This window comes from Cylas formicarius, unplaced genomic scaffold (assembly GCF_029955315.1).
Source record: "Cylas formicarius isolate icCylForm1 unplaced genomic scaffold, icCylForm1.1 PGA_scaffold_8__14_contigs__length_24414737, whole genome shotgun sequence".
NCBI classification, from domain to species: Eukaryota; Metazoa; Arthropoda; class Insecta; order Coleoptera; family Brentidae; genus Cylas; species Cylas formicarius.
The window spans coordinates 14,277,750-14,304,283 of NW_026844361.1; the positions used below are offsets into that span (position 1 = coordinate 14,277,750).

A 26,534-nucleotide genomic window follows, 5' to 3' on the forward strand; every position below is an offset into this window, starting at 1 on the left:
AATGCTATGACTAGTGCCCATAAACAGAAATAAGTATAATTTGTAATAATCTAGTGATTCTTTTTTCACGGTCATGTCTTTTTTATCTGTTTTTTTTTGTTTATGATTTTCCATTAGCAATCATGTGGTCCTTTTTAGTTTTTTTTTTATTTATTAAAACTTGCTACTACATCATTATTTGTATCTGTACTTTTTTTTTTAATTAAACTAGCTAGCAATTTAATAGGAAAATTTAAGAAAGAAATTGCAATTTAATAGACAATTTGCTAGTCAAAAAAACCTATGGCAAAGTGGGCTTTGCTAAGCGACAGTAATACATTTGTTGATAACAATAACATAACACTAACATGACAGTGTGTTGTGTTTTTAAAAGTTTATTTACTGGTTTTTGGTGAAACGGCAGATATGCACTTCGTGTATGGAATGGCTCATGGTAATGTCTCAAGAAAGATATCCTAACTGTCCGCTACCTAACAGACAACTTTTTGTCAATATTTGCTCCAGACTTGGTGAAACGAGTAGTTTTAAGAGGTCTACTGCTCTTATAGGGGGACCAAGAACAGTAAGGACGGTTCAGATACAAGAAGCTGTCATAAATGCTATTGAAGAAAACCCATAAACTAGTACGAGAAAAATTGCAACCGAATTAAACGTTTCCCATGTATTACTAGTATGGCAAATTTTAATCAACAACTTTACCAAACTCTTGACTGGGACCTTCGGCACTGTACTAACACACAATAACGCCTTTTACCACAAACCGAAACTCAATTTTACGTACCCGACGCGTGTGTCGCCAACCAAGTTGGCATCTTCAGGAGAAGATTAAAACTATTAAAACAACTTTACCCTTATCATATGCAAATAGTCCAAGCCCTTTTGCCAAGGGATTTTTCACTAAGAGTGGCTTCGTGTAGCAAAATAAAAGCTTTTTATCACAAGTGTTGTTTACCGACGAGGCATGTTTCTGCCGTAACTCATAACAATCATGTGTGGGCCGATGATAATCCTCACGTCGTAATTGAGAACCATTTTCAAGAGCAATTTTCGGTAAATGTTTGGATTGGATTTATAGGGAATTTCCTTATCGAGCCTCACTTTTTGTCTGGCAGACCTACTGGTGAGCAGTACAGACAATTTATTGAACATGTATTACCTGAACTTTTGAAGGATACACCGTTAGAGCAAAAACGTTCTATGTGGTTTATGCATGACGGAGCTCCACCGCACTTCAGTTTAGTAGCACGTCAGTATGGACCACATTTTGGACCACCCAGGTCACCTGATTTCAATCCAATAGATTTCATTAGTGTACACAACACCAGTCCAAAATAAGGAAGATCTAAGAAATCGGATAGAAGACTCTTGTACAATTATTAGGAACACCCCTGCCTGGTATTCTAGAAACGGTTCGCCAGTCCCTAGTAATGCGTACAAACGCATGTAATTTTTTTTTTTTTTGGAAAAGTATTGTTTGTAAAGACAGTTATTATATTTTGTTTAGAGTTATTTATTATTATTTCATAATAAACGTCTTCCTGTTAGTAATTAATTTTTATTTATTTATTTTTTAAACGAAAACCGTGCGTCGTACGAAAGCAAGTTCATGCACCGAATTTGCTTCAAATTGAATGGGGAATTTAAAAATTATTTATGTTTCCAGAAAAAGCAGTGGCTTGCCATTTTTTTCTTTAAAAATATTCAGACCAAACCCCATACGGACTCCACTGGTAAAAATAAAAATAAAGCTTTTGTGTCAAAAACCGCCTTACAATAATTAAAAGATGTATACCCAAATATCGAAAGTGATATAAAAAGAAACTAATTTTTTAGAAAATTTTAACACCCTGTATCTTGAAAAATATGTATTTTTGGACTTAGGTTTATACGAAATTTTTATTTTAAAATCAAGCAAAGAATCGTTTCTTGGCAGCGTACTTTTTTAACACCCTGTATATCCAAATCGAGTCAGCACTTTTCGAGAAAATTAACTTAATGATATTGTATGTATACCAATGGTGTATTATATTAGTCGTTTTCAGTAAATAATTTTTATTTCATGATCTATGCAATGTTTCTCAGGGCAAGAATTGTTTTCTTTTTTTATTCACGTTTTTCACTCAGTTATTAAATGAAGATTTCAAGAGCAGTTTTATAATGCCCGACCACATTTTACAAGAATAGTACAAGATGATGACTTGGGTGGTTTTCACGCAGTCCAGACCTTAATCCAATAAAACATTTGTGCCATAAAATCAGTGTCAAGGCAATATCTAGAAATATTTATGGTTTTATTTCAATTTTTTTTTGTGAGAAACCGAATATATTACTCGAGACATATTTCGAAATTAAAGAATTTCATCTTCAGTCACTAAAATTGGTATGCAAGCAGGAAAATGGAAAATGATTCAATTTAAAGCACCTGCAATGCTACAGTGGGGCGAGTTTGACTGTAATTGAACTGTTTTGTTAACTTCCTGCTTGCACACCAATTTGAGTCACTGAAAAACTCAAAATGCCATTCTTTCAATTTATAAACGTGTCTCGATTAATATGTCTCGCGTATTTAATTGGTGGTTTGTCAAAGAATTGTAGGTTATTTAATTAGCTGGAAGAAAAGAAAATAACATATGGAAGTTTTGCATTAAAACAGGATCCAAATAAATCTGGGCGTAAAACGATTTGTAAAATCTGCAAGAAATTCAAGGGATAGTTCAAAGACTAAAAGCACGCCATGATGTTTGCGATAATAAGCAGCAAAAAGCGAATACAGGCAGGTAAATAATATTTCACTTTTATTTAACTTTTCATTTCGTAAAAGTATGGTATTCACAAAAACGTTTTCAAAAGAATTAAAAAATCTCATGTCTTTTCTTGCCAAAATTTGAATTCATGCATGAAACTGAAAATCAGCCCGAACCCCATAAAAGGATGTTTGCAGATATAAGCAACAGGATGGAGACAGAAAAAGATGGAAAATTAGTACTTTTGTTTAAACTTATACAACGAAAATGCAGAAGCACAAAGCATATGTTATGTTATTTGCCTTATTTTTTTAGAGTTGTGTTTTACTTTTTATTTGTGATAATATTTTTACATTGTGCTTTTTGTGTTAATCTCATTAAAAAAAGATTATGAAAAATAGGAGTTTGATTTAAATCATGATTTTAAATTTAAAAAATCCAGTAGTGATATAGTTTGGCTAACAGTTGTGTGTATGTGTGTGGAATGAAATTGTATTTGTATTTTATGATAATAATTGCTATATAATAATAATAACAAAAAGTGCTTTTTACTAAACTTCTGGATTGCTCTTGCGACGGTTTTTGCTGAGTCGAACTTGCTGACGTTTCGTCAATTATCCTGTTCGCTTTTTCAGAGCTTGACTGAAACTGGCTCGCATTTTACTCCGTGTACCTGTTTATATATTGTTTGAGGGGAGCGGAGCTAAATGAGGGGCGTAAACACCGTCTCGGATGACATATTCCCATGTTGCTGATAGATAAAGACCTGAGTCGCGGTTAAGATTGTTAGGTTGTTTATAGTTTTCTATAAACTCTCGGATTTTTCGTTGGTAGAAGAACTGATTACATGCAAGAATTTTATTTCTATCGAATAAAATTTTTGATGTCCGTTTTCGTGATTGATTGATGATTTTATCTTTTTGGACAAGTGGTAAATCTGGTTTTGAGGTTATATTTCTTTTGAACTTTTGATATTTGGTCAGTGATGTTTTGAATGTAAGAAAGGATCACAGTGACAAGTGTAGGATTTCTTTCGGTCTCATTGCTATTGGAAGATTGTGGTGAAGTATATTTTTTGATGGTGTTTTAATTCTGGGTTCAGTGACTCGGACTGGGATAGTTTTATGGCTCTGTAAACAAGAGAGTTGATAACTGTTGATTTTTGGGCCGGATGATGATGTGACCATGCATTAAGATATTGGTCTGTGTGCGTAGGTTTTCTGTAAATACATTTCAGTTTCAGTCAAGCGCTGAAGAAGCCAACAGGATGATTGACGAAACGTCATCAGGTTCGACTCGGCAAAAACCGACGCAGGAGGAATCCAGAAGTTTTGTAAAAAGTATTACAGTGGCCTGTGGAAGTTTCTTTGAAAAAATAAATAAATAAAAAGTGGTTTGAGTATTCCTTGGGTCACTCTGTAGTCAGTTTGCATACCTAATGAAATAGACTTTAACCTTAAATCTAGTTTTCCGAGCCTAATATGACATTGTTTTATTTAAAAAAAAAAACAGGTTTTATTGATGAATAATGAGTTTTTGTGGAATTATCCCGGCACGAAAACCCGGAGAAACCTTGAATCTGAACTATTAAAACCAAGTATTCTAATGCGAATTTCACTTCCACAACTGCGTATTCACCCAACATGGATACAACGTTAACGCAGTTGCATTTTCGACGAATGTTTTTTAAATTCGGCAACGCATGAGTAACAACCTTGCCCGATGTTTACAAAAGTGCGTTTGATTTTATGTTAATTGCGCACGATCGTTAGGCGAGTATGTACTCGAGCTGACGCGGGTATATTCAACGAGTACGTGTCACCTTACAATTAAGAATTCAACGATAAATTATTAATCGGTGACCGATGGTAAGTGTGACGACGAAAAATACGCAGGTAGGTATGAATTATTGGAATCGTCTACAGGTACAAACACGAAAGATCCCCAAACACTAATAAACAGGACCCAAGTAATAAACTCGGTCTACAAGAATTTTATAAAGATTCACTGCCATTAGCGTAATCAAATTTTTCGAAACGTTAGAGGTATTATAGTCTGTTTCAATCTTCATGGTGTTAGCTTTCGACGAATCCTCCCCAATAAAACTTTGACGATGTTAAGACATTAACAAAAAAATTATTCTTACTTTAGTGACAAGGCAAGGGTGAGCCAGCTATTTATCTTTCTTTTTGAACAATTGAACTGAGGTGGTTTTTACTTGATGAAAATCCATTTAACAAAATAAATAAGAACTAAAAGTTCAGATTTTGACGAAATTATGTAAATTCACATGATAGTTGTTTCGACAACACCGTGTCTTTATCAAATGTAATATTTACAAACTACCTGCTACTATATTATCGAAAAATATAATTGATCGTAAAGCAATACATTGAATGTCTCATAAATTTAATTTTCTACTTTTTGTAGCTGTATGTAAAATATCAAAATTGTCGTCAAAAATGTGTTTTTCTATGTTTAATAATTAGAATCTAGACTATTGTTTCTAAACGCTCTTTTATGCCCGTTAATGCGTTTCTTGAAGGATCTACCTGTTTGTCCAATATAAATTTTAGGACAAGACCCGCATTTCAACCTGCAGACATCTGATTTTTGAGATTTTGGGCATTTCGTTTTATTGTTGTGTGTTGTTAGTTCTGAAAGCTATTTTTAAACCACATTTTGACAATTTTTGAAACTTTTTCCCTGGCTTCTCCCATATATGTAATTGTTTTAAATTGTTCAATAGAGTTTACTGACAATCCAGACAACAATAAACCCTATTTATCGGAAACCAAATACAGAACACGAACAATTTAAAACAATTGCATACACATGAGAACCCCTTGAAAAAGTTTCAAAACATTTGTCAAAATGTGGTTTAAAAATAGCTTTCAGAACTAACAACATAACAGGAAATTTTTTAAAAAAACAATAAAAAGAAATGTAAAAATTCTCAAAAATCAGGTGTCTACAGGTTGAAATGCGGATCTTGTCCTAAAATTTTATTGGACAAACGTAGATGCTTCAAGAAACGCATTAACGAACATAAAAGAGCGTTTGAAAACAATAGTGTAGATTTTAATTATGCTACACACTTAAACACAAAAAAACACATTTTTGACGACAATTTTGATATTTTACATACAGCCACAAAAAGTAGAAAATTAAATTTATTGGAACTCATGGAGATTAACAAAATGGGACATTCCAATGTATTGTTTAACGACCAATTAGATTTAAATACCTCTCCATTATTAAACTTAAATTCTCACAACATTAATTAAGGTTTTATTGTCATTTTTCTGTATATATAGTAGCAAGTAATTGGCAAATATTACATTTGATAAAGACACGGTGTTGTCGAAACAATTGTCATATGAAAATATATAATTTCGTGAAAACCTGAACTTTTAGTTCTTATTTATTTTCTTTCTTTTTGATATATTTCTTGACTGTCGACGATTTGTGGAAATGTTGAATAATCGTTTTTACTGTGCGTTTCGAAAAAGCAATTTTACGAGAACTTGACAATGTCAAAAATGTGTATGTATGTAGAAGACCTCTCAAACAAGAAGCTTTAAAAGAAATCTGTCTACTTACAAAAACGCCCATATAGTCGAGAAGGGTTATTATTAATGGTGGAGACTTGATGAAAAGGGATAAACGTAGTAAAAGGAAAATATATTGTCTTCAAAATGAAGTTGGATACACTGAAAAAGAAGCTCGAAGAAGATGAAACCAATATACACATAGGCCGTGCCACCCCCCATAGAATTGATTGTCAAATGGGATTTAAGTACCGCAAAATAGATAAAAGGCAATTAGGAATGAAATCACGGAGATTAAGCAGGAGATTAATTACCATCAAGAAATTAAAAGATATAGCTTAAACAACTCGACATCGTATTAAAAGGATGGGTTGTTTCCGCTCAAAACTATCAGACTGTCAGACATTACCATGATACACGCTGTGTTAGTTAGTCCGTGCCCCAAAGTGCTTGCTGTTCGGTGCAAAGAATATTAAGGATTCTATCTTTGATCATCATGAGCATACAAGTGCAAAAACTTTTTGAAATTTGATTTCAAAACAATATTTGAAAAAATAATCGCAATAACAGTGTTATTGTCATGGATAACGCAAAGCAAACTACCACAGCCGTCTGCTACGCAAAGCATCGTCAAATTCAAAAACTGAAATCCAAGAATATTTGTTAGAAAATGATATTTATTTTGAATTCAGTTACAAAAAAGCGTCACTTTTGGAAGTCCTAAATTCATATGCAATTAAAAAAAACTACTGATAGTGAAATATGAATTTATTGTATATATTTAATATCATCGTTTTTCTTAGTGTAATTTAAAAAATTTAAAATAAAAAAAATGACCAAAACCTTTGGGAGCCCGTTCCTAATAAACAAATACTTTTTGATTAAAAAAAAAAGATTTACAATCATACGAATCCAGCTTGAACTACAAAATGTCAGCAAAACCACGAGCCTTCAAAAACATTCATCCCAATGCTTTTCCTGTTTTGTATTAAAATATAAATGGCACGCACACCCCAGAATATGTGACAATGTTCCTACTCAGCCAAGTGGGGAAATAAAAGCAATGTTTTTCCTCCTGTTCTAACTTCTCATTCAGCCCATGGATCCAGGGTATGTAACTACAAGCGTTTGCTACTGGAGCATACTTTGGAAGAACTAGATGAGGGTGCCGATCTCATTGAAGAAAATGAACTTGAAAAATGTTGTATATTGGAAACAGATGTTTATGAATGGTTAAACAGTGTTAGCGAAGAAGACGAAATGACCGACCAAGTTTGGAAAATTTTTCCATAAAAGCTAATTATTAATGTGTTAAGCTGTGAATCATTATTAAGAGATTAAGATGCAGGTTGTGTTGAACATTTATAAATTTTTGTACTGCGAAATGAAGATATTCTAAAAGCCCCCAAATTATCCATTAACAAGAATCGGTCGCCTGATGATATTTAAAAATATCGGTTGGTTCATTGGGTGCATCAGTTTAGTCTGCGGAGCTTGTTTATTTGTTTTCCTGATGACGCGTCGATCTTCATTGTTTATTTTCAAAGTGTGTTTTATCACCCTCTTTTTGATTTCAATTGGACTAAGCGAACTGTTAAATATACAAATTGAAAATCCGTTCATAAGATGTTTTGTCCATTCTTACGAAAAATATTATGCCATTAATGATATATAATATGAAAAAATATCAATATTTACAATTTCCCGATCTTGGTATGAAACAAACACTTACATCGAGTAAGGTGCCATTTTGCCCACAATGTTAACAAATTCTTTTTTTAAGATAAAAAGTAGAACGCACCTTATTTAATTTACTCACAACATAACCAACGTGGAAAACCCAACACAACAAGAAACATCCCCAAGAATTTGTTTTTATTTTTTATTTCTACTTCATAAAATATTGATATTTACAGTTTTCGATTCAACTAATTTGCCCTTGTTCCTTTGTTTTATTATTAACAATACATTCTTGCTGAACCAATGTTCTTCATAAAATTCGCGGCAGTGTATATTAACTAAAATTATTTCAATCATTCTTCAGCCAACACTACCTGTGTGTGGCTGTTTATCTCATAGATACTGGACTTGAAAAATTTTGTACATAAATATACAAAAGAAAGTTCAAATTCGACAGAAAACAACTAAAAGTAGATTGTTTTCCAAATAGACCCTGATTTGATACAAAAACACGCATGATATTTAATGGTGCGTGAGTTTCATTTACTTGAAAATGTGATACAAATTTATGTACCGCTTTTGTTAACTTTTGAAGTGATATATAAGATCTTTCCTTTACACATAAATTAGCGATTTCTACGGTTTTATGTCCTTTAGTAGTGATAATAATAAAATTTCTAAATGGATGTGCAAAAACATTTCCCAGATGTGTCAAAAAAAATCATAGAATAGGTGGCGCATTAACGCACCACTGGGACGGAATGGGTTAAGAGTCATGAGGGTCGACCAATTTTTTTTTTCACGCGTGAGACGCGCACGTTGCCCGATTTACCGTGAACAAAAACAAATGACGACGAACCTATTAATCCCGGGCTTGATACCTTCCCGCGATTAATCACGGGCGTAAATATTTAGAGCTACGGATCTGGCGATAGTTAAAACAAATATCGGCGGGGAACAAAAAAAGGCGTTCCATCTGTTGAAAAAAAAAATCGTGGGAATCGACGACCGCGCGAGAGAGTATTAAAATTATTTTTGGCAGCACAAATTGACTATTTAAGAAAAGAGATGATACCGATCGGGCGCCCCAACCAGTTCTCAGGAATTCGCCCTTGGGGCCTCCGTGCGGTGATGTCACACCTGTGTCTGCGATCCACAAATTTCAGGAATGCCTTAAAGAGCGGTCGCCTCGGCAGACGGCGTTGCCAAATCTAGGGGCCGTCTAAAACGTTCTTTACCTTTCCGCTCGTTCAGCTTAATGCACCGAGAAAGCTAATAAAAAGTGAGTGAAGAATTAAATGAGAATAATCGGGGTACCTCTATGCTTGAACAAATTTAGTTACGACTTAGGTAAAACGTTGGGTATTTATTGGCGCATAAAGGGTTTTTAGTCTTTGAGGATTTCCTTTGCTATAATTAGAATCCTGAATATTTTCATTCGTTACGTTCAACTTTCGGCAGGATAGGGCGTAATAAAAAGAAGATTGTGTGCAGTACGTATGTATCCATCCTGTTATAATTTTTTTTCAAACTTGATATATTGATACAGGATGCATTTTTGCACCTGCAGCGTTGCCGATTCAACTCGAAGCAGACGACAACATTGCAAATTGAAATGAAACATCATGTTTTCTGGTTTGACGCAAACATTTGAGTAACTTTTATTAACATTTCCCTAGGCCCATCTATTTTCCTTCTTTCAGAAAAAATCAATTCAATTTTTTTTTAAAGACTTTTATTCTGTTAAGATTTTCTTTCCTATTATTAATATCCATATCCAATCACTTTTTTGCAACCAACCAAACAGTTTTTTTTTCACACTTGCCATATAGCTATAGTGGAAATGATCTATCTACTTGCAGCGTTGCCAATTTAACTCGAGACAGACCACCACATTGGAAATTCAAATGGAACACATTTTATCCGGTTTTACGCCAAAATCTGAATAATTTTTCTTAAAATTTCCCTATGCCTATCTCTTTCCCTTCTTTCAAAGAAAATATATATATTTTTAAAAAAATTCTTTCTTCTTTTCTTTTTCTTTTAAAAAATTCCTTTCCTTTAAGTAGAATCGATATCCAGTTCATCACTTTTTATAGTGCGCCATCTTTTTGATATATTTACATTCGAATTCGAGACAGATAACAACATTGGAAAATCAAATAAATGATAGAGATACATGTTTTCCGGTTTTGCGCAGAAATCTGAGTAATTTTTGTTAACATTTTCCTTCTTTCAGAAATAATTCAGTTTTGTCAAGGATTTTTATTCTGTTAAGCATTTTCCTTCCCACAATTGGGATCCAAATCTGTAGGTATAGGTATAAATACTTACACTTGTGGAGTTGCGTTTTTAAAATTCTACAATATATAACACATATAATAATAAAACAATATAATAAAAAGAGTATTCTCGAGTATATTCTTGCAATCAATGACATTTTCACAGCCTGCATTAATTAACATTTTTTAAAAAACAATGTAGACAGTAACCATGGTCAAATGTTTTCTATTTTTTGTAAGATGTAATTCAAATTAATTATGGTTTCTAAAATAATATATTTATTATAGGTGCATATATACACGTATATAGAGTGCAATACAGGGTGTTTCAATTTAAAAAAAAATGTGGCTCGCATATTAAAAAATTATATCCATACATTTTTGATAACTGAGATACCCTGCAATAACAACGAATAGAATAGTTTTTGCTTTGCCTCTAACACACTCGCGAAAACCAGATAAAAACAAAACAATGTCGCAAATCTTCGGAAATATTTTCGGGATTCTCTGCCATTATTAAACGCCGAGAGTGACCGGTGACAGATTTGGCAAAACTTATGTCCTTTTTGCTATACAGTGCCTTATTCTGATTGAGAAAAGCAAATAATTTTAAATAAATTTTCTCAAAGGGAACTGCGTGTAAATAACCATCGACAAAAAAGTATTTCATCCAGTATCCAGAGACAAAAGAACATTGCAAAGAGATGAAGGTTAGTGATTTAAGAACTTTTTTGACGCCCAGAAATCGATAAAAGCGGAAATTAGATAACTATATGGATGAGCTCCCATTGGAACAACTAAGGCACGTTTCAACAAGATTATTTGTTAAAGACTATTACAATCAAAGGTTTGATCAGAAAAATTGGAACAATAAAATGGCCAATCCTGATATGACACCGACACTAAGAGATCGTGTAAAAGCAAATACCATCGAAAGCAAAGCACTGATGATTTATTGAGAGTAGCGGATTCTAAATTAAACTCTTGTCTCATACTCTTGGACTACAGCAAAGCGTTCGACGTTTTGGATCATTTCCTTCTCCTAGCTTAACTGGAATTCTTCGGGATAAAAGGTACTGTTCCTTCTTTTTTTAAAATTTTCTCTGGTCAGAGATACCAAAGGGTAGTTATAGGAAATACTCATTCAGATGCCATTACTTTGGAGAAGGGTGTTCCCCAGGGGAGTATTCTGGGACCCATTCTGTTCTCAGTTTATACAGTTGACTTCTCTACTTTTCTTAAAATCTCATAAATACGCCGACAATACTCAGTTACATTTATCTTTTGTTGCTAGTGAAGCTTTAAATGCCGCTAATAAAATAAATTTAGATCTAAAAATAATTGCGGAGGCATCTAAGTCTCACAACCTCTTACCTCTTACCTCTAACCAAAACGCCGATGTAATTATTTAGAAATAAAAGCGAATATATTGTTGATATTGAAGATATTTGCAGAGAAAATGATATTCATAGTCGAGACACCCGTCATTGTTTAAGATATTGCGTTCCTAGACACACTTCGGTAGCTTTCCAGAGATCTTTTAGCTATAATCCAGTTAAATTATTTAATGAAATTCCTTATGCTATAACGTCCCTCCCCACAATAAAGACCTTCGAAAAAGCGTTAATATTGTTTATTAGACCCGCCCGTAACTAGCAAAAGCGCATGAGTTTATGATGTGCGTCTATTTCTTCTGTTTGTATATACGGGTGTGTATTTTGTTGACGATTATGGTGTTGGTGCTGTTGTTCTTGTGGTTACCTGGAAGAACGCAAATTGCGAATGTTGCCACTCTTGTGACTGACTTATATTGTAATATTTTGATTAACAATAGACAGTTTATTATTATTAATTATTATTATTATTATTATTATTATTCAAATTCTAAATGAAAAATATTCCCAATCTATCGCTGCCGTTTTAGGAAGATTACCGGGAACATACTTTAGATGAATTGAAGAAAATAGAACACCGTTATTTAATACATTTTTTTGTATTGATGCGTTTTTTCAAATTTTAATTAATAATGCACCTAGAGCACAAACAATCTGTATGTGCAACAACCTGACAAGTATTCATTAATTGCAGAATTTTATATAATTAAAAATAAACGTGATCGTTATACAACCTGTACGTACTAAGAGAAAGAGAAGGAGACGCGAAAAGGAAAAAGAAAGAAGGAAAAAATATGAAACCAGTGACAAATACGATAGAAGACACTTGCAATAAAATTTTCAAAATATAATTTTGAACAACGTTTGTAAGTTTAGAGGTTTAAATTAAGAAATATTTTGAAAACCATTGAATGTATGTATAGGACATATATGTAGGTATTAAGATATAACATTATACGAAATATTCTCTCCTTTCTGGCTTCTATTTGTTAAAATTGTTAATAGACGGAAGTTTTTTTTTTGTGACAACGTGCACTTTTGAAACAATTTGGATCTCTTATTTAAAAACGTTTCCAAAATTCATTGTTTTTCTCGTTCTCTTTATGTAAGATTAAACGAGTATAGCGTTGCTGTAACTGTCACTGTCAGACACATTTTGTTTTTCGGTGACTACCTACTTCACAGCCACCTTAGAACATATCTCAAAACTGCGTGTGGGACATGTACAAGAAATGTGGGAACTTTATAAATATAAATGTTTTATCAAATATTAATAACTCTTTTAATTTTTGCCGAGCTTTTGACTGGCTCTTCAGATGACAGTGAAACCAGGGATATTTTGTGGACTATTAATTTTTTGGCCGAGTTAGATACAATATCTACGTGAGCACCTAAAAAATCAAATAAATAAGAACTAAAAGTTCAGATTTTCACGAAATATATATATATATATATATATATATATATATATATATATATATATATATATATATATATATATATATATATATATATATATATATATATATATATATATATATATATATATATTCACAATGACATTTGTTTCGATGACAATTGACAATGACATTTGTTTCGATGACAATTGACAATGACAATTGTTTCGACAACGCCGTGTCTTTATCAAATGTAATATTTACTATATATACCGAAAAATATTGAATTATATAAACAAGATATGCCCATTAGACCAGTCGTGTCTTATGTAACAGCTCCAGCAGTTAAACTCTCAACAAAATTAGTAAATATCTTAAAGTTCCACACAGATTTTAAACCAAAATTTGCAATAAAAAATTCTTTTGAATTGATCAACAAAATTAAAGATATCAAAATCCCTTTTAAGGCAACACTATTGTCTTTTGATGTACAAAACTTATTTCCTATGGATGTGATAGATTTAGTAGATTTCATCCTCACTCAGAAACAGGTTAACCCATTGGTGAAACAAGAATTATGCTTAATAGTATCTTTAGACCAAAACTATTTTGAATTTAATGGACAGGTTTACGTCTCTAAGGAAGGTTTGATTATGGGAAACCCACTTTGTTAGTCGAGATTTTTATGGATAATTTGGAAAATATCATACGAGAACATCCTTTAAGTAAAAGTTTTCTATGGTGGTACAGATACGTGAATGATGTCTTTGCTTTTTTTGTTGGAGCGGACAGACAATTCAATTCTTTTTTAAATTACATTAACTCATTTAAATTACATTAACTCATTACGTATAAAATTCACTAGCGAGATTGAACAGGATAACTCTATTAATTTTTTAGACTTGACTATTACGAAAACGCAAAACAAATTAGATTTTGCCACTTACTATAAACCTTCACACACGGACACAGTCATACATAACAGTTCAAATCACCCTTATACCCACAAAAGGCTGCATTTCACTCTTTTATTCATAGACTGCTTAATACGCCACTCTCAACAGAAAATTACAACAAAGAACTTAATTTCATTAAAGAAATTGCACTGAACAACCGCTACAATCCGTCCATTATCGATAAAATTATAAATAAAAAACAAATCCAGACAACACTAAACTCTATCCCAAACCGAATACAGAACACGAACATTTTAGATCAATTACATAACATACATAGGAGAACCCAGTGAAAAAGTTTCAAAATATTTGTCAAAATGTGGTTTTAAAATAGCTTTCAGAACTAACAACACAATAGAAATTTTTTTAAAAACAATAACACAATAACAAAATCCAAAAAATCAGGTGTCTACAGGTTGAAATGCGGATCTTGTCCTAAAATTCATATTGGACAAACAGGTAAATCCTTCAAGAAACGCATTAACGAACATAAAAGAGCAATTAAAAACAATAGTCTAGATTAAACACAAAAAAACGCATTTTTGATGACAATTTTGATATTTTACATACAGCCATAAAAAGTAGAAAATTAAATTTGTTGGAAGCCATGGAGATTAACAAAATGAGGCATTCAAATGTATTGCTTACCGATCAATTAGATTTAAATACCTCTCCATTATTAAAGTTAAATTCTCACAACAACATTAATTAAGGTTTTATTGTAATTTTTCGGTATCTATGGTAAGGGTAGTTTGTAAATATTACATTTGGTAAAGACACGGTGTTTTCGAAACAATTGTCATGTGAAAAGATATAATTTCGTGAAAATCTGAACTTTTAGTTCTTATTTATTTTGTTAAATGGATTTTTATCAAGTAAAAGCCACCTCAGTTCAATACCCAAAAAATTATTCTCTATTTAACCCATATTATCCGAAGCATAAAAAAAATAAAAAAATACTTTTTTGCTCTGAGATTATTTATTTTATTGCACCTAAGAATACACTACATGTGTCAAAAAAAAAACTCGAAACATACAATAAAATATTGGTGCGTAAACGAACCACTGCGAAAAAATATTAAATAATGTTTTGGGGCACATAAGATATAACATATTTTGTTTTCCAAATAGAACCTGATTTGATACAAAAAAAAAAGCATTATATTTTATGGTGAGTGAGCGCACCACTGATAGCACCCGGTTTAATTTTTCGTGATATTTTCCAAAGCATGAAGTATGTAAATCCACATTACACTTATTACAAACGTAAATTGTGTGGCTGTGGCAGATTCTACATCTCCTCCGGGCTTTATTAGCATGAACAATCAGTTTTTAAAAGTCGCAAAGCAATGCAAGATTTAAAATCAAATCAATCACTTCGTCATCAAAAACCATAAAACATATTTCAAGCGGAGTTTTTCCAGAAAGCCTATTTTTTGGTTCCTCACATGATCTAAATTCATCGGATATAGGAGTGTGAGTGTACTCATTCTGACCTTTCTTCCATTTGACGCTAGAAGCAAGCCTGTCGTTTGCAGAAAGCATACGTCTTGTTTTGAATTCCAGGGTTTCATCATCTGATGAGTCCCATTCAGGTTCAGCAGTTGATGAATTACAGGACTGTTGAAGGACAACTGTATCATTCGGTGTATGTAACTCGAAAGTTCCAACTATATCAGTTGGTTAGCCAAACTCATGTAGATAGTTATTTTTAGCATAAATTTACAAGGAATGGAATGCTACAATACATAAGAATACGAAAGTTTTGTTTCACAGATAAAACCAGTATCACGCAATCACGCACAAGTAAATATTTTCAAAAAATAAACCATAATCAATATAGTATTTTCATATTTCATATTGTTTTCTGCGATGTAATCTACATGCTATAGACTTAACAAAACTGGCAATACAAATCCAAAATATTTTTTTTTTACTATTTTGGATTTACTTGAAAATGTTATACAAATTTTGTTAACTTTTGAAGTCATATATTAGATCTTTCCTTTAGACATAAATTAGCGATTTCTACGGTTTCGTGTCCTTTAGTAGTGATAATAATAAAATTTCTAAATGGATGTGTAAAAAAATTTCCTGCACCTGGACAAAAGGGATTAAGAGCAAGAAATTCAGCCGCCACTGGAGGACAGGGTGCAACCGGTGCTTTCGTCAGGGAGACAATGCACCTGTTTTTACCTAATTTTTACTCTTAATGGCAAAATATATATTTACACAAGGATCTATCATTGGCACCGATTCAGCAACAACTCACCAAAACTATTACCGTTTTTGGCGCGAAATTAATCTGCCTAAAAAGTTTCCGGGCTTTGCTCCGGGCCCGAACAAGTCCGTAGAGTATTTTTAGGCTCGCAAGTAATTTTAATTTGATCAGTGCACCCAGGCGATGAAGGTGGCCGCCTTCAGGTATCCCGCAAGATTGAGATATTTCGAATATGAATCATCTCGGCCCTTACCTGGACTAGACTGTTAAGTAACCTTCCGAGAGGTATGCGCGGTGCCCACCAAGCCCGGATCTTTGGTTTGCTCAAGTTTATGCTTCGTCGTTCTGTTCCGAGAACGGCTTTTGTGTTCGTCCTTAGACAAGAATGATCGCGCTAGCCGAATGAATGAATCACACCAATTTAAATCGGCACGGATGCAGCGAACACTCGAGTGCGCAGACATTCCGAAAGAAAACCGACATCGACAGGTCTAGACTTGCTTTCCGATGTCCGATACGGTAATGGTGCCGAATATCGGACATCGACAGAGAAAGTTGCCAGGTTCAAATTTTCTAGAATTTAAGTTAATATATAATAAAAAAAAATGTATAAACGAATTCCATAAGTTGATATTTTGCAATTGTTCAAGTCGATATGTAAAAGAAACCTTACAAGAGAAAATGACCAAGTTCTCCTGATATCATTGCTCCGAAACTCCCAACTTTGTATATGGCCAAGTCAAGATAGCCATGGATCGTTCTAACGTCAACAGTATGACATTTAGAATTTTAAAAAATATTATTGATTGCGTAAATTGAAGTGCGTGTGTGTACTAAATCAAAAACTTTAAAAGTGTTGCAAATTTGCGAAATACTTTATCCCAGGTTTTGATAAGTAATAATATTGTGCTTTGTTGCTTAGTAAAGTCCGTTCATAGATATAAGAAAGTAACTAACTGGTACGAATTAAGGAAAGACGCGGGCAAGCTGTAAGAATGAAATATGGCCGAACAGGTCCGTACTTTGCTTAGAATTTAATTATTTGGGGTTTTGTTAGGAAAGATACTAAACAATATTTATTTATTTATGTATGTACTTATGTTTAAGTCTAAAATAAAATTACAAATTATTTTTATTACCTACTTAAATTACTTAAAATTATTCACATAATGTATCAGTATCACTATCGCTATCATCGCCTGTTCTAATTATTATTTGTTATATATTATTTGCAATATGGATATACGATTGTTCTGCTTTTTCTACATGTTTAACAGAATTTGCCCAACTTTGTGGAGGAATGTTAAAAACTTCGGATTCTATAAGTTTTAGGACATTGGAGTTAACACGTGGAAAAACATTGTTACATGGCAGATTGCAGTTGGTGCCAAACATGTTCAATGGGATTAAATATATAGTGGTAAGGTGGAAGCCTTAAAACTGTATGCAATGTGACCGTTTCTTCTAAAGACGCTTGCTTCCTGGCACCACGTTCAATGAGAGTCAAATAAACATTGTTTATAACTTCCTTAGTCTCAATAGAATAGTGTTTTCTACATTTGGGCGGGAGCATCTCCTGAGATACACCTCGTACATATTTTGCATAATTCGCACACGATTGAACACACGCTGTATTACACACGAAATGAGAATGATTACTAATAAACTTCAACTAAGTAGTATACCAAACCAAAGAATATTAAACACAGCTAGGTATAAAATTATTTTCAATTACGGACCACAATTTTAGGTGAATTTAAATTCCGAAACTTTAGGTAATAATCTTGTTGCATTGTATGTTAATGACCACCGTTGGGTAATCCCATTCAAAAGCAATTGGTCACTTTCTTATATCTATGAACAGACCATACCTTACATTAATAAACTTAAATTCTCACAACAACATTAATTGAGGTTTTATTGTCAGACACGGTGCTGTCGAAACAATTGTCATGTGAATATAGATAATTTCGTGAAAATCTGAACTTTTAGTTCTTATTTATTTTGTTAAATGGATTTTCATCAAGTAAAAGTCACCTCAGTTCAAGTTTTGTTTACTGTTTTCTTTGATTATTGTTTCGCAGTACACCACAATGTCGTACGGGCAATAAAGGGTATTACCTTGAAGTTATGCGCCGTTTGAGAAAAGCAATACGAAGAAAACGTCCGGAGTTGTGGAAAAACAATTGTGTCTAACTTTTTGGCGAAAAACAAAACCACAATCATGCCTCAGCCACCACATTTACCGGATAAAGCCCCCTGCGATTTTTTCCTGTTCCCAAAATTGAAGAAACTCATGGAAGGACTCAAAGCTATACTAGAAAGTACTTCGAGAATTGGAAAAAAACGTTGACCCAAGTGGAGGGAGGGATTATTTTGAAGGGGACAACATTAATTTTGACGAATGAATAAATACAAAGTCACTTCACTTGCCGTTGAATTGTCTCCACGACATTCCGTAACACCCTGTATATTTGTTAAAGCGACCGGGATAAAAATACCACGTTCCTTATCGCTTTTCGCTTCCATCTTGTCTATACGCGGGACGAGATGTTATTTGCTCGGGACAAACTTTTTCTGGGAAGCGTTTATTATCGAGGCAAATAAACCCCGGCCTATCAGGAAAACAAATACGATTTTGTTTGTTGTTCTCGCTCCTTCAGTGATTCTGTCAACTTACCTTTACGGTCCGTAGGTATGTTTAAACTACGATCTACGGGACCGCCGTAATCGCATTTTTGACCGGGGAATAACCGTTGCAGGGGCCCGGAGGATCGTACCTCTTCTTAGAATATGATGAAAATATTTACAAAAATTTAAAGACGCAATAATATTACGTTTTATTTATTAATTCCTCTGTACTTCAAATTATACAGGGTGATACTAAAATATTCTCAAGTGTGCGATGTTGCCGCTTCAATATAAACGTACCCTCCGTATAATAAACCCATTTAAGGATTCTACGCAAGAAATAAAGTAGATTTTCTTCAGGTTTCCCTATTTGACTGTGAGTGGAATTTAATAGAAATCGGCAACTATTTGACCCAGAAAGGGCGGTTTTACATCGATATCAGCTGGTTTATTAACATTTTTGTTTCAATAAACGCAGTAGGTGCCGATTTTGACTAATATTTGAAAGATATTTACATTAAAGCTGTCGATAGCTACTTAGAAACCCCCTTTCTTGGAATGCTAGTAGGTTTTTCTTATTTATTTCAAACAGAAACAAGTAAAAATCGCGTTTTTAGACACATATCGCGCCTAAAACCGCATCAAAACTGCAGATATCAGCTTAAACTATCATTTTTTGAGCCAAACAGTTACCTTTTCATGTCAATATCGTTCAAATCGGCATTTTCTGCCTTCAAAATAAATAAGAACTAAAAGTTCAGATTTCAGATGACAATTGTTTCGAAAACACCGTGTCTTTACCAAATGTAATATTTACAAACTACCCTTACCATAGATACCGAAAAATTACAATAAAACCTAAATTAATGTTGTTGTGAGAATTTAAGTTTAATAATGGAGAGGTATTTAAGTGTAATTGATCGTTAAGCAATACATTTGAATGTCTCATTTTGTTAATCTCCATGGCTTCCAATAAATTTAATTTTCTACTTTTTCTGGCTGTATGTAAAATATCAAAATTGTCGTCAAAAATGTGTTATTCTGTGTTTAAGTGTGCAGCATAATTAAAGAGTAGACTATTGTTTTTAAACGCTCTTTTATGTTCGTTAATGCGTTTCTTGAAGGATCTACCTATTTAATAATAAATAATAAATAATAAATAAATAAATAATTTTAATATAAAGATCCGCATTTCAACCTGTAGACACCTGATTTTTGGGATTTTGGACATTTCGTTTTATTGTTTTTTAAAATTTTCCTATTGTGTTGTTAGTTCTGAAAGCTATTTTTAAACCACATTTTGACAAATGTTTTGAAACTTTTTCACTGGGTTGTCTTATGTTCTGTATTAGGTTTCGGATAAATAGAGTTTACTGTTGTCTGGATTTGTTTTTTATTTATAATTTTATCGATAATGGACGGATTATGGTCGTTGTTCAGTGTAATTTGTTTAATGATATTCTTTGTTGTAATTTTTTGTTGAAAGTAGCGTATTAAGAAGTCTGTGTATAAAATAGTAAAATGCAGCCATTTTGTGTGTGGGTGATTTGAGCTGTTATGTATGACTGTGTCCGTGTGTGAACGTTTATAATAAATGTAAAAATCTAATTTGTTTTGCGTTTTCGTAATAGTTAAGTCTAAAAAATTCAATTACTATAGTGAATTTTATACGATTATTCAATGAGTTAATGTAAATTGAAAAGGAATTTAATTATCTGTCCGTTCCAACAAAGCAAGCAAAGACATCATCCACGTATCTATAACACCATAGAATACTTTTACTTAAAGGATGTTCTAGTATGATATTTTCCAAATTATCTATATATGTTGATTTTATCCATTGAATCTTTCCCTCGGCATTATTGGAAACATTTTGAAATAATTTTCGACAAGTTGACGAACCAGATGTTTAGGAGTGACAGTGACGTATATTTGGCACAAACCTAAACGAAGCTAAATAAAAAAATGGGCATCTCGCACTTTAACCGAGTAAACCTAACTTCGGGTGGTGAATCTAACTTTACCCGTAACACATGCAAATACTTACAATTGTATCCTTTTCCTATCTGGTTAGTTCTTTATCACTTTTTCATCGTCGCATTCGATCACACTCCGATCCGTCTTAACGAATATATACGAATATACAATTATCACAGCAAGTCTTTGACGGCAACCCATAACCAACACGCGGCTATTAGGGAGACGGACAACCCGACGTTGGGGGCTCCGGACTGCGCCCGGACTACTTCCGGGGATGGGGTAGAAGTCGACGGTTTGGACGGGTGGTATCCCCTTTGGACGTCGACGCCGGACACGTCCTTGTCGTAATTTTCTTCCCGGACGTCTTCGTCGTCGTCGTCGTAGCCGTCGCCGGAACCGGAACCGCTACCGGTGAAACTTTCCTCCGTGTCGTCTACTATTTCGACCTCCATACCTGGATGGACAACATTCCACCGTCGTTTACTTTGTCGGATTTTTTAATCAATTTCTCAAAGAATCTTTAATAATAATAACAAGATTGCTTTCGAAAAATCGTCACTGGGCGGGGCAAGTTCGTAGCGAGTAGCGCGAAGCAGCTTTTTATTTGAAAAGTAAAGGGCTTCGCGGTTTCGTGTGGTAAAGGGACGCATTGTTTTTCTATCGTGCTCGGTGTAACTTAATTGTGCACGCACCCTGTATAAAATGTCCTTCACATCTCGTCGATCTTCAAAGTTACAGTAAAAATCGGTAAATATTAAAATTTGCACAAATAATAGCGTTGTCGAATGATATTTTTGCAAATATCTTGCGCCCTGTATAATTGACGAAACCTGAAACTCTCTCACGATACTGTTCAAATAAAATTATCCCATCTTTAACGGCTTTTCATTTATCGCCAATAATTTACCCAGAAAAACGGAAATTTTTTGGATATTTTAGATTTCTTGCTCGTAAACGACACACCCTGTATATGATACAATCATTGTTCGAAGTAGAGGTTATAACCCTGGATTTTCCACGCTTCCTGGTTCAAGAATTTTTTGAAAATAGTAAATGGTTTTCGAGAAAATAAGTTTTTTGTGAAACCATGCAGTGCGCCGTAATAATCAATGACGTCATCGCGTCTTGACAGCCCCCGAAATAACGATTTCAATATGGATTTTTTCAAATATCCCGAGCAGCGTATGTGATAGACCAAAACCGCGAATACAAAAATTATGATTATGGAGGAAAACATATTTTTCTGGAAGCTAAAATCACCAAAAAAAAAATGGTGATTTTCATTTGGATTTTTTCAAATATCTCGAACGGCGTATGGGATAGACGAAAACCGTAAACTTAACCTAAAGTCTAGTCTAACATAAACATTAACTTTAATATAAAAAAAAACAAGAAAACGGTACATTTTCGCAAAACAACACGAATACACTCACTGATATGACCGTCAGAATTGACAAACGTCAAAATTCAAGGCGTGGAAAATATCTCCGAAAACATCCGATTGCTCCCGGAAATGTCCGAAGTGGCTCGGATCCTTGGGAAACGAAACGGACGTGGTAAAGTGACGCTTTTTTTACCTCTTGGCCGGAACTGGGAGGAATTTCCCACTTTATTACTCTAAACTTTGCCGAAATAGCCTATATATATTAGTTATAGGTATAGACTCGGATATATAGATAATTAACTGGGTAAGTAGGTAAATACGCTTAATACACGAAATTTTGACAATAATAAATTTTGATTGATTGGTTCAAGTAAAAATAAATACCGGTTAGATAGATATCGACCGTCGCCTTACGGCGGGATTAAAAGTGGAAGAGAAATATCCTACTGGATAACGGAAAAATTTAAATAGAAAAATAAAGATAAGAGAGTGCCAGATAAGTAGCACACTCTCGTTTCCGATAAGGCGGAGCGAATAAAAAACGCCTTTTGTATAAACGAGACACCTCGGGGAAGTTTTCAATTAATTTTTTCTACTCCCGTCTGTAAAATACCTAATTACATACCGATCCAGCGTGCGGGAAGCGTCACTTTACTTCCCACGGATCCGAGCCACTTCGGACATTTCCGGGATTTTACCGCACGGGTTCGGGAGCAATCGGATGTTTTCGGAGATATTTCCCACGCATTAAATTTGACGTTTGTCAATTCTGACAGTCATGTCAGTGAATGTATTCGTGTTGTTTTGCGAAAATGTACCCAAAAACTAACGGTCGCAGAAAAAGTATAGCATACAACACGTTTGGTAAACTTTTTAACTCACCCGTTTATTAAAACCTCGCTCCGCTGCACTCCGCTCGTGTCAAATAAACTCGTGAGTCAAATGACGTTTACCGCACTTGTTGCATAATATACTATTAACTGGCAGAAGGACAGAGCCCAATATCATCTGGGAAATTCTTCGAATTGACCGTGATTAATAATAAAAAAATCCACAATTAAATGCTTAGGTGATTATTCAGCAATTGGACTATTGAAGCTGCTGAGAACATGGAAGGGCTTAAGAACTTCAACAGGTTCAATCGAATAGGGTATTTAAACTGTATTTTAAATTATTTAAAAGTTGCATTTGAGCTTACGAGGGAACAGAAAACGAAAGATTCTACTGAAATTTAAAAAAAAGGCGCAGAAGACATAAAATTGGTGTTACTGATAACAGCCCTCACCTACAGGTAATTTTACCTAATAAGAAAGTGAGCATTATTAAAATAGACGTAATAACGAAATCCAATCTAATCTGATTGTAAAAGTGACGACAGAGCTTCTTCACCATAGTGATAGTGATTAAATACCGATTAAAATTTAAAAATAAATAATTAAAGAAAAATATTGCACTGTTTTCTAACGTAGAAGCCTGGTAAATAACAAAAAGGTATTATTATATACGGCGAAACCTGATGATATTACCAAAGTGTGAGATATATTTCTTATGGCCAAATATGCCTAAAAATATCAACGAAACAAAGTTGAAAAGTTGATTAAAGGCACATTAAAATATAAAATATAAAATGTTACGAAAAGTTAACCGTTGACATACGCATTGTTATTCTTGTATTGTTATTATTATTTTGTTGGTTTTTGAATATAACTAGGGTGGCTTACTTAATGATGTCATTCGTGTTATTACCACTTTAAAAACCTATGGAATGTTCATAAAACAATTTCAAAACTTTCTGGAGATACGTCTTACAATTTCTTAGAAATTTTCTTCATTTTCTATAATTACTTAGAATTTTTCTGATTTACTTAACATTAATAAACAAAATTAAGAAGAATTTGCCAGAGCCATTATAATTATATATTTATTGCTTATTTATATATAGATAATTCTGTAGCAAATTATTGTTATTATTTTTTATTATTTAAAAAAGTTCAGTCTATCGTGCTATTAAACCAAATCGACCGTTAGTCATATTTACTTAATTGTAGTATCATATCAATTTGAAGTCCGGTCATGGAGTTTTTGTAAAAGTTATACATTAACTTGTAGAAAGCAGAATCAGCGTACACAGTGAAGAATGTATCATTATTTTTTATAAGCTGCTTTAATATTTGTATTTTATTTTTTTGACTTTGTTTTGTCGGAAAAGATTTTGTTAGCAATGATGGAATTTACTGCGGCATTAAAATAGTAAGAGCATCCTTAACATCATCCGAGCAGGCAACCTTGCGGGACACCAGTTTTTATTTTGAGCTTGTTTTTGTAAAGTAAATGCGTTCGTATAAAAATTTTATATCTCGGTAACGGTAAGTCCTATGGTATCGCCGTTGGTGCAGATATGATCACCGTCGAAAAAAAAATTTTTTTTTGTCTGTTTGTCCGTTCCCCGTTCTCGTCTTTTGGTTTTTCCTAAATAACTTTTGAACCGTTGGAGCTACAAAGTTGAAATTTGCTTCCTTTTTAACCCTCCACGAGGCACATAAGCTTGGTCCTGATGCGACGCCGGTATCCATCTTTTTTTCGCGATTTTCGACTGTTTTTTGGACCTTGCTATGAAACACGATAAGTGTCCGAAATTTGAAGCAACCCATTGAAATCGCGTGTGGTGTACAAAAAACATCATTTTTCAAAAACTCTTTACGAGACTAAAAAAATTCTTGAAGATAAACTCTATAAACTTTTATTTCTGACAATTTTTCAAAAATATACAGGGTGCGCCGCAAATTCAAAAAAACTGGAAAATGGGTCCCCCATTATTGAAAATTGGCTATAACTGAAAGACTATGATTCAGATCTCACTTTCTTTTATATTGCGGTATAGCCCGCATAGACAGAAGAAACTTTTGTATTTAAGGTTTTCACCTATTGTACAGAGTGTTCCCGATATTCCGTGCTAAATGAAAAATGTGTTAGTGTTCTAAATTTGCAGATATCAACTTCAAATTTAGCAGAGAAGTAAAAGTCTGTGTCCACATTTAAAGGGTAGAAATTGGGCGCAATCCAATTTTACCAAGTATTTTTTTAAAAATGTTTGAAAATTTTTTCCATAAAAATATGTTTTCCTCCATAATCGTTCATCCGATTGGCGAAATTCTTTAACCGGCAGACGCAGAAGATCCAGTGCAATAATATTTTTTCGGGCATTTTTTCGATTTTCAAATTATAGGCAAAAATCTGAAAGTCCTAGAAAATTGTTTTTCTAGAGAATAAATTATTAGCCGCAAATAAAAAATCGTAAAAAATATGGCTAATTGGTTCAAACGGTGTCATAGGCCGCATCAAGACCTACAATTTTTGTATTTGCAGTTTTCGTCTATCACATGCGCACTGCATGGTTTCAGAAAAAACTTATTTTCTCGAAAACCATTTACTATTTTCAAAAAATTCTTGAACCAGGAAGCGTGGAAAATCCTGGGCTATAACCTCTACTTCGAACAATGATTGTATCATATACAGGCTGTGTCGTTTATGGAAAAAAAATCTAAAATATCCTAAAAATTTCCGTTTTTGTGGGTAAATTATTCGCGATAAATGAAAAACCCTTAAAGATGGGATAATTTAATCTGAATATGCGTGTCGTGAGAGAGTTTCAGGTTTCGTCAATTCGCTATTATGTGTGCAAATTTTAATATTTACCCATGTTTGCTGTAACTTTGAAGTTCGACAAGATGTGAAGGTCATTTTATACAGGGTGCGTGCACAATTAAATTACATCGATTTTCCGAAAGTTCCATAGTGGTCCGCAGGAGAAAAATAATAGGTCCCTTTACCGCACGAAACCGCTTCGCGCTACGCGCTACGAACTTGCCCCGCCCAGTGACGATTTTTCGAAAGCTTGTTACTTGTGTAGCCAGTTACTTCACAATTTTAAGACTACTCCTCTGATAGCATAATGATCTAATACTTGCGTGAGGAACCGTATCAAATGCTTTTGCCAGATCAATAAAGGCCATACACTTTCTACCTAAATTTAAGTTTTTAACAATAGAAACCATACTGATTGGGTGAAATTATCGATTTAGTATTTAAAAAATTTATCAATCTGTCCTTGAGACGCTTTTCAAAAATCTTAGCGAAATTACTAATCAAACTGATCCCGCCTATGATTTGTTATGCAAGCTTTAGTAGTGACCATTGACATTTTGTGCCTGTTTTGAAAATTAAATTAAATATTTTTCCTATTATTACATTATTATTAAGCATTTATGCCAGAGTGCCTAGAGATTGTTTCCATTGTTTTCCAGTGCAATTGTG

General features: G+C 33.5%; 1 protein-coding gene across 2 annotated transcripts in view; it reads right to left on the reverse strand.

Moving 5' to 3' along the window:
• The window catches only part of LOC132706160 (glypican-6), a 33,281-nt gene that overhangs the window by 3,220 nt on the left and 3,527 nt on the right, over positions 1-26,534 (reverse strand). For both annotated transcript variants that reach the window (XM_060677331.1, XM_060677330.1), the window contains one exon: positions 20,904-21,290. In XM_060677331.1, the coding sequence (XP_060533314.1) occupies positions 21,007-21,290 (284 nt within the window). In that variant the 3' untranslated portion in view covers positions 20,904-21,006. The remainder of the gene's footprint in view (positions 1-20,903; positions 21,291-26,534) is intronic.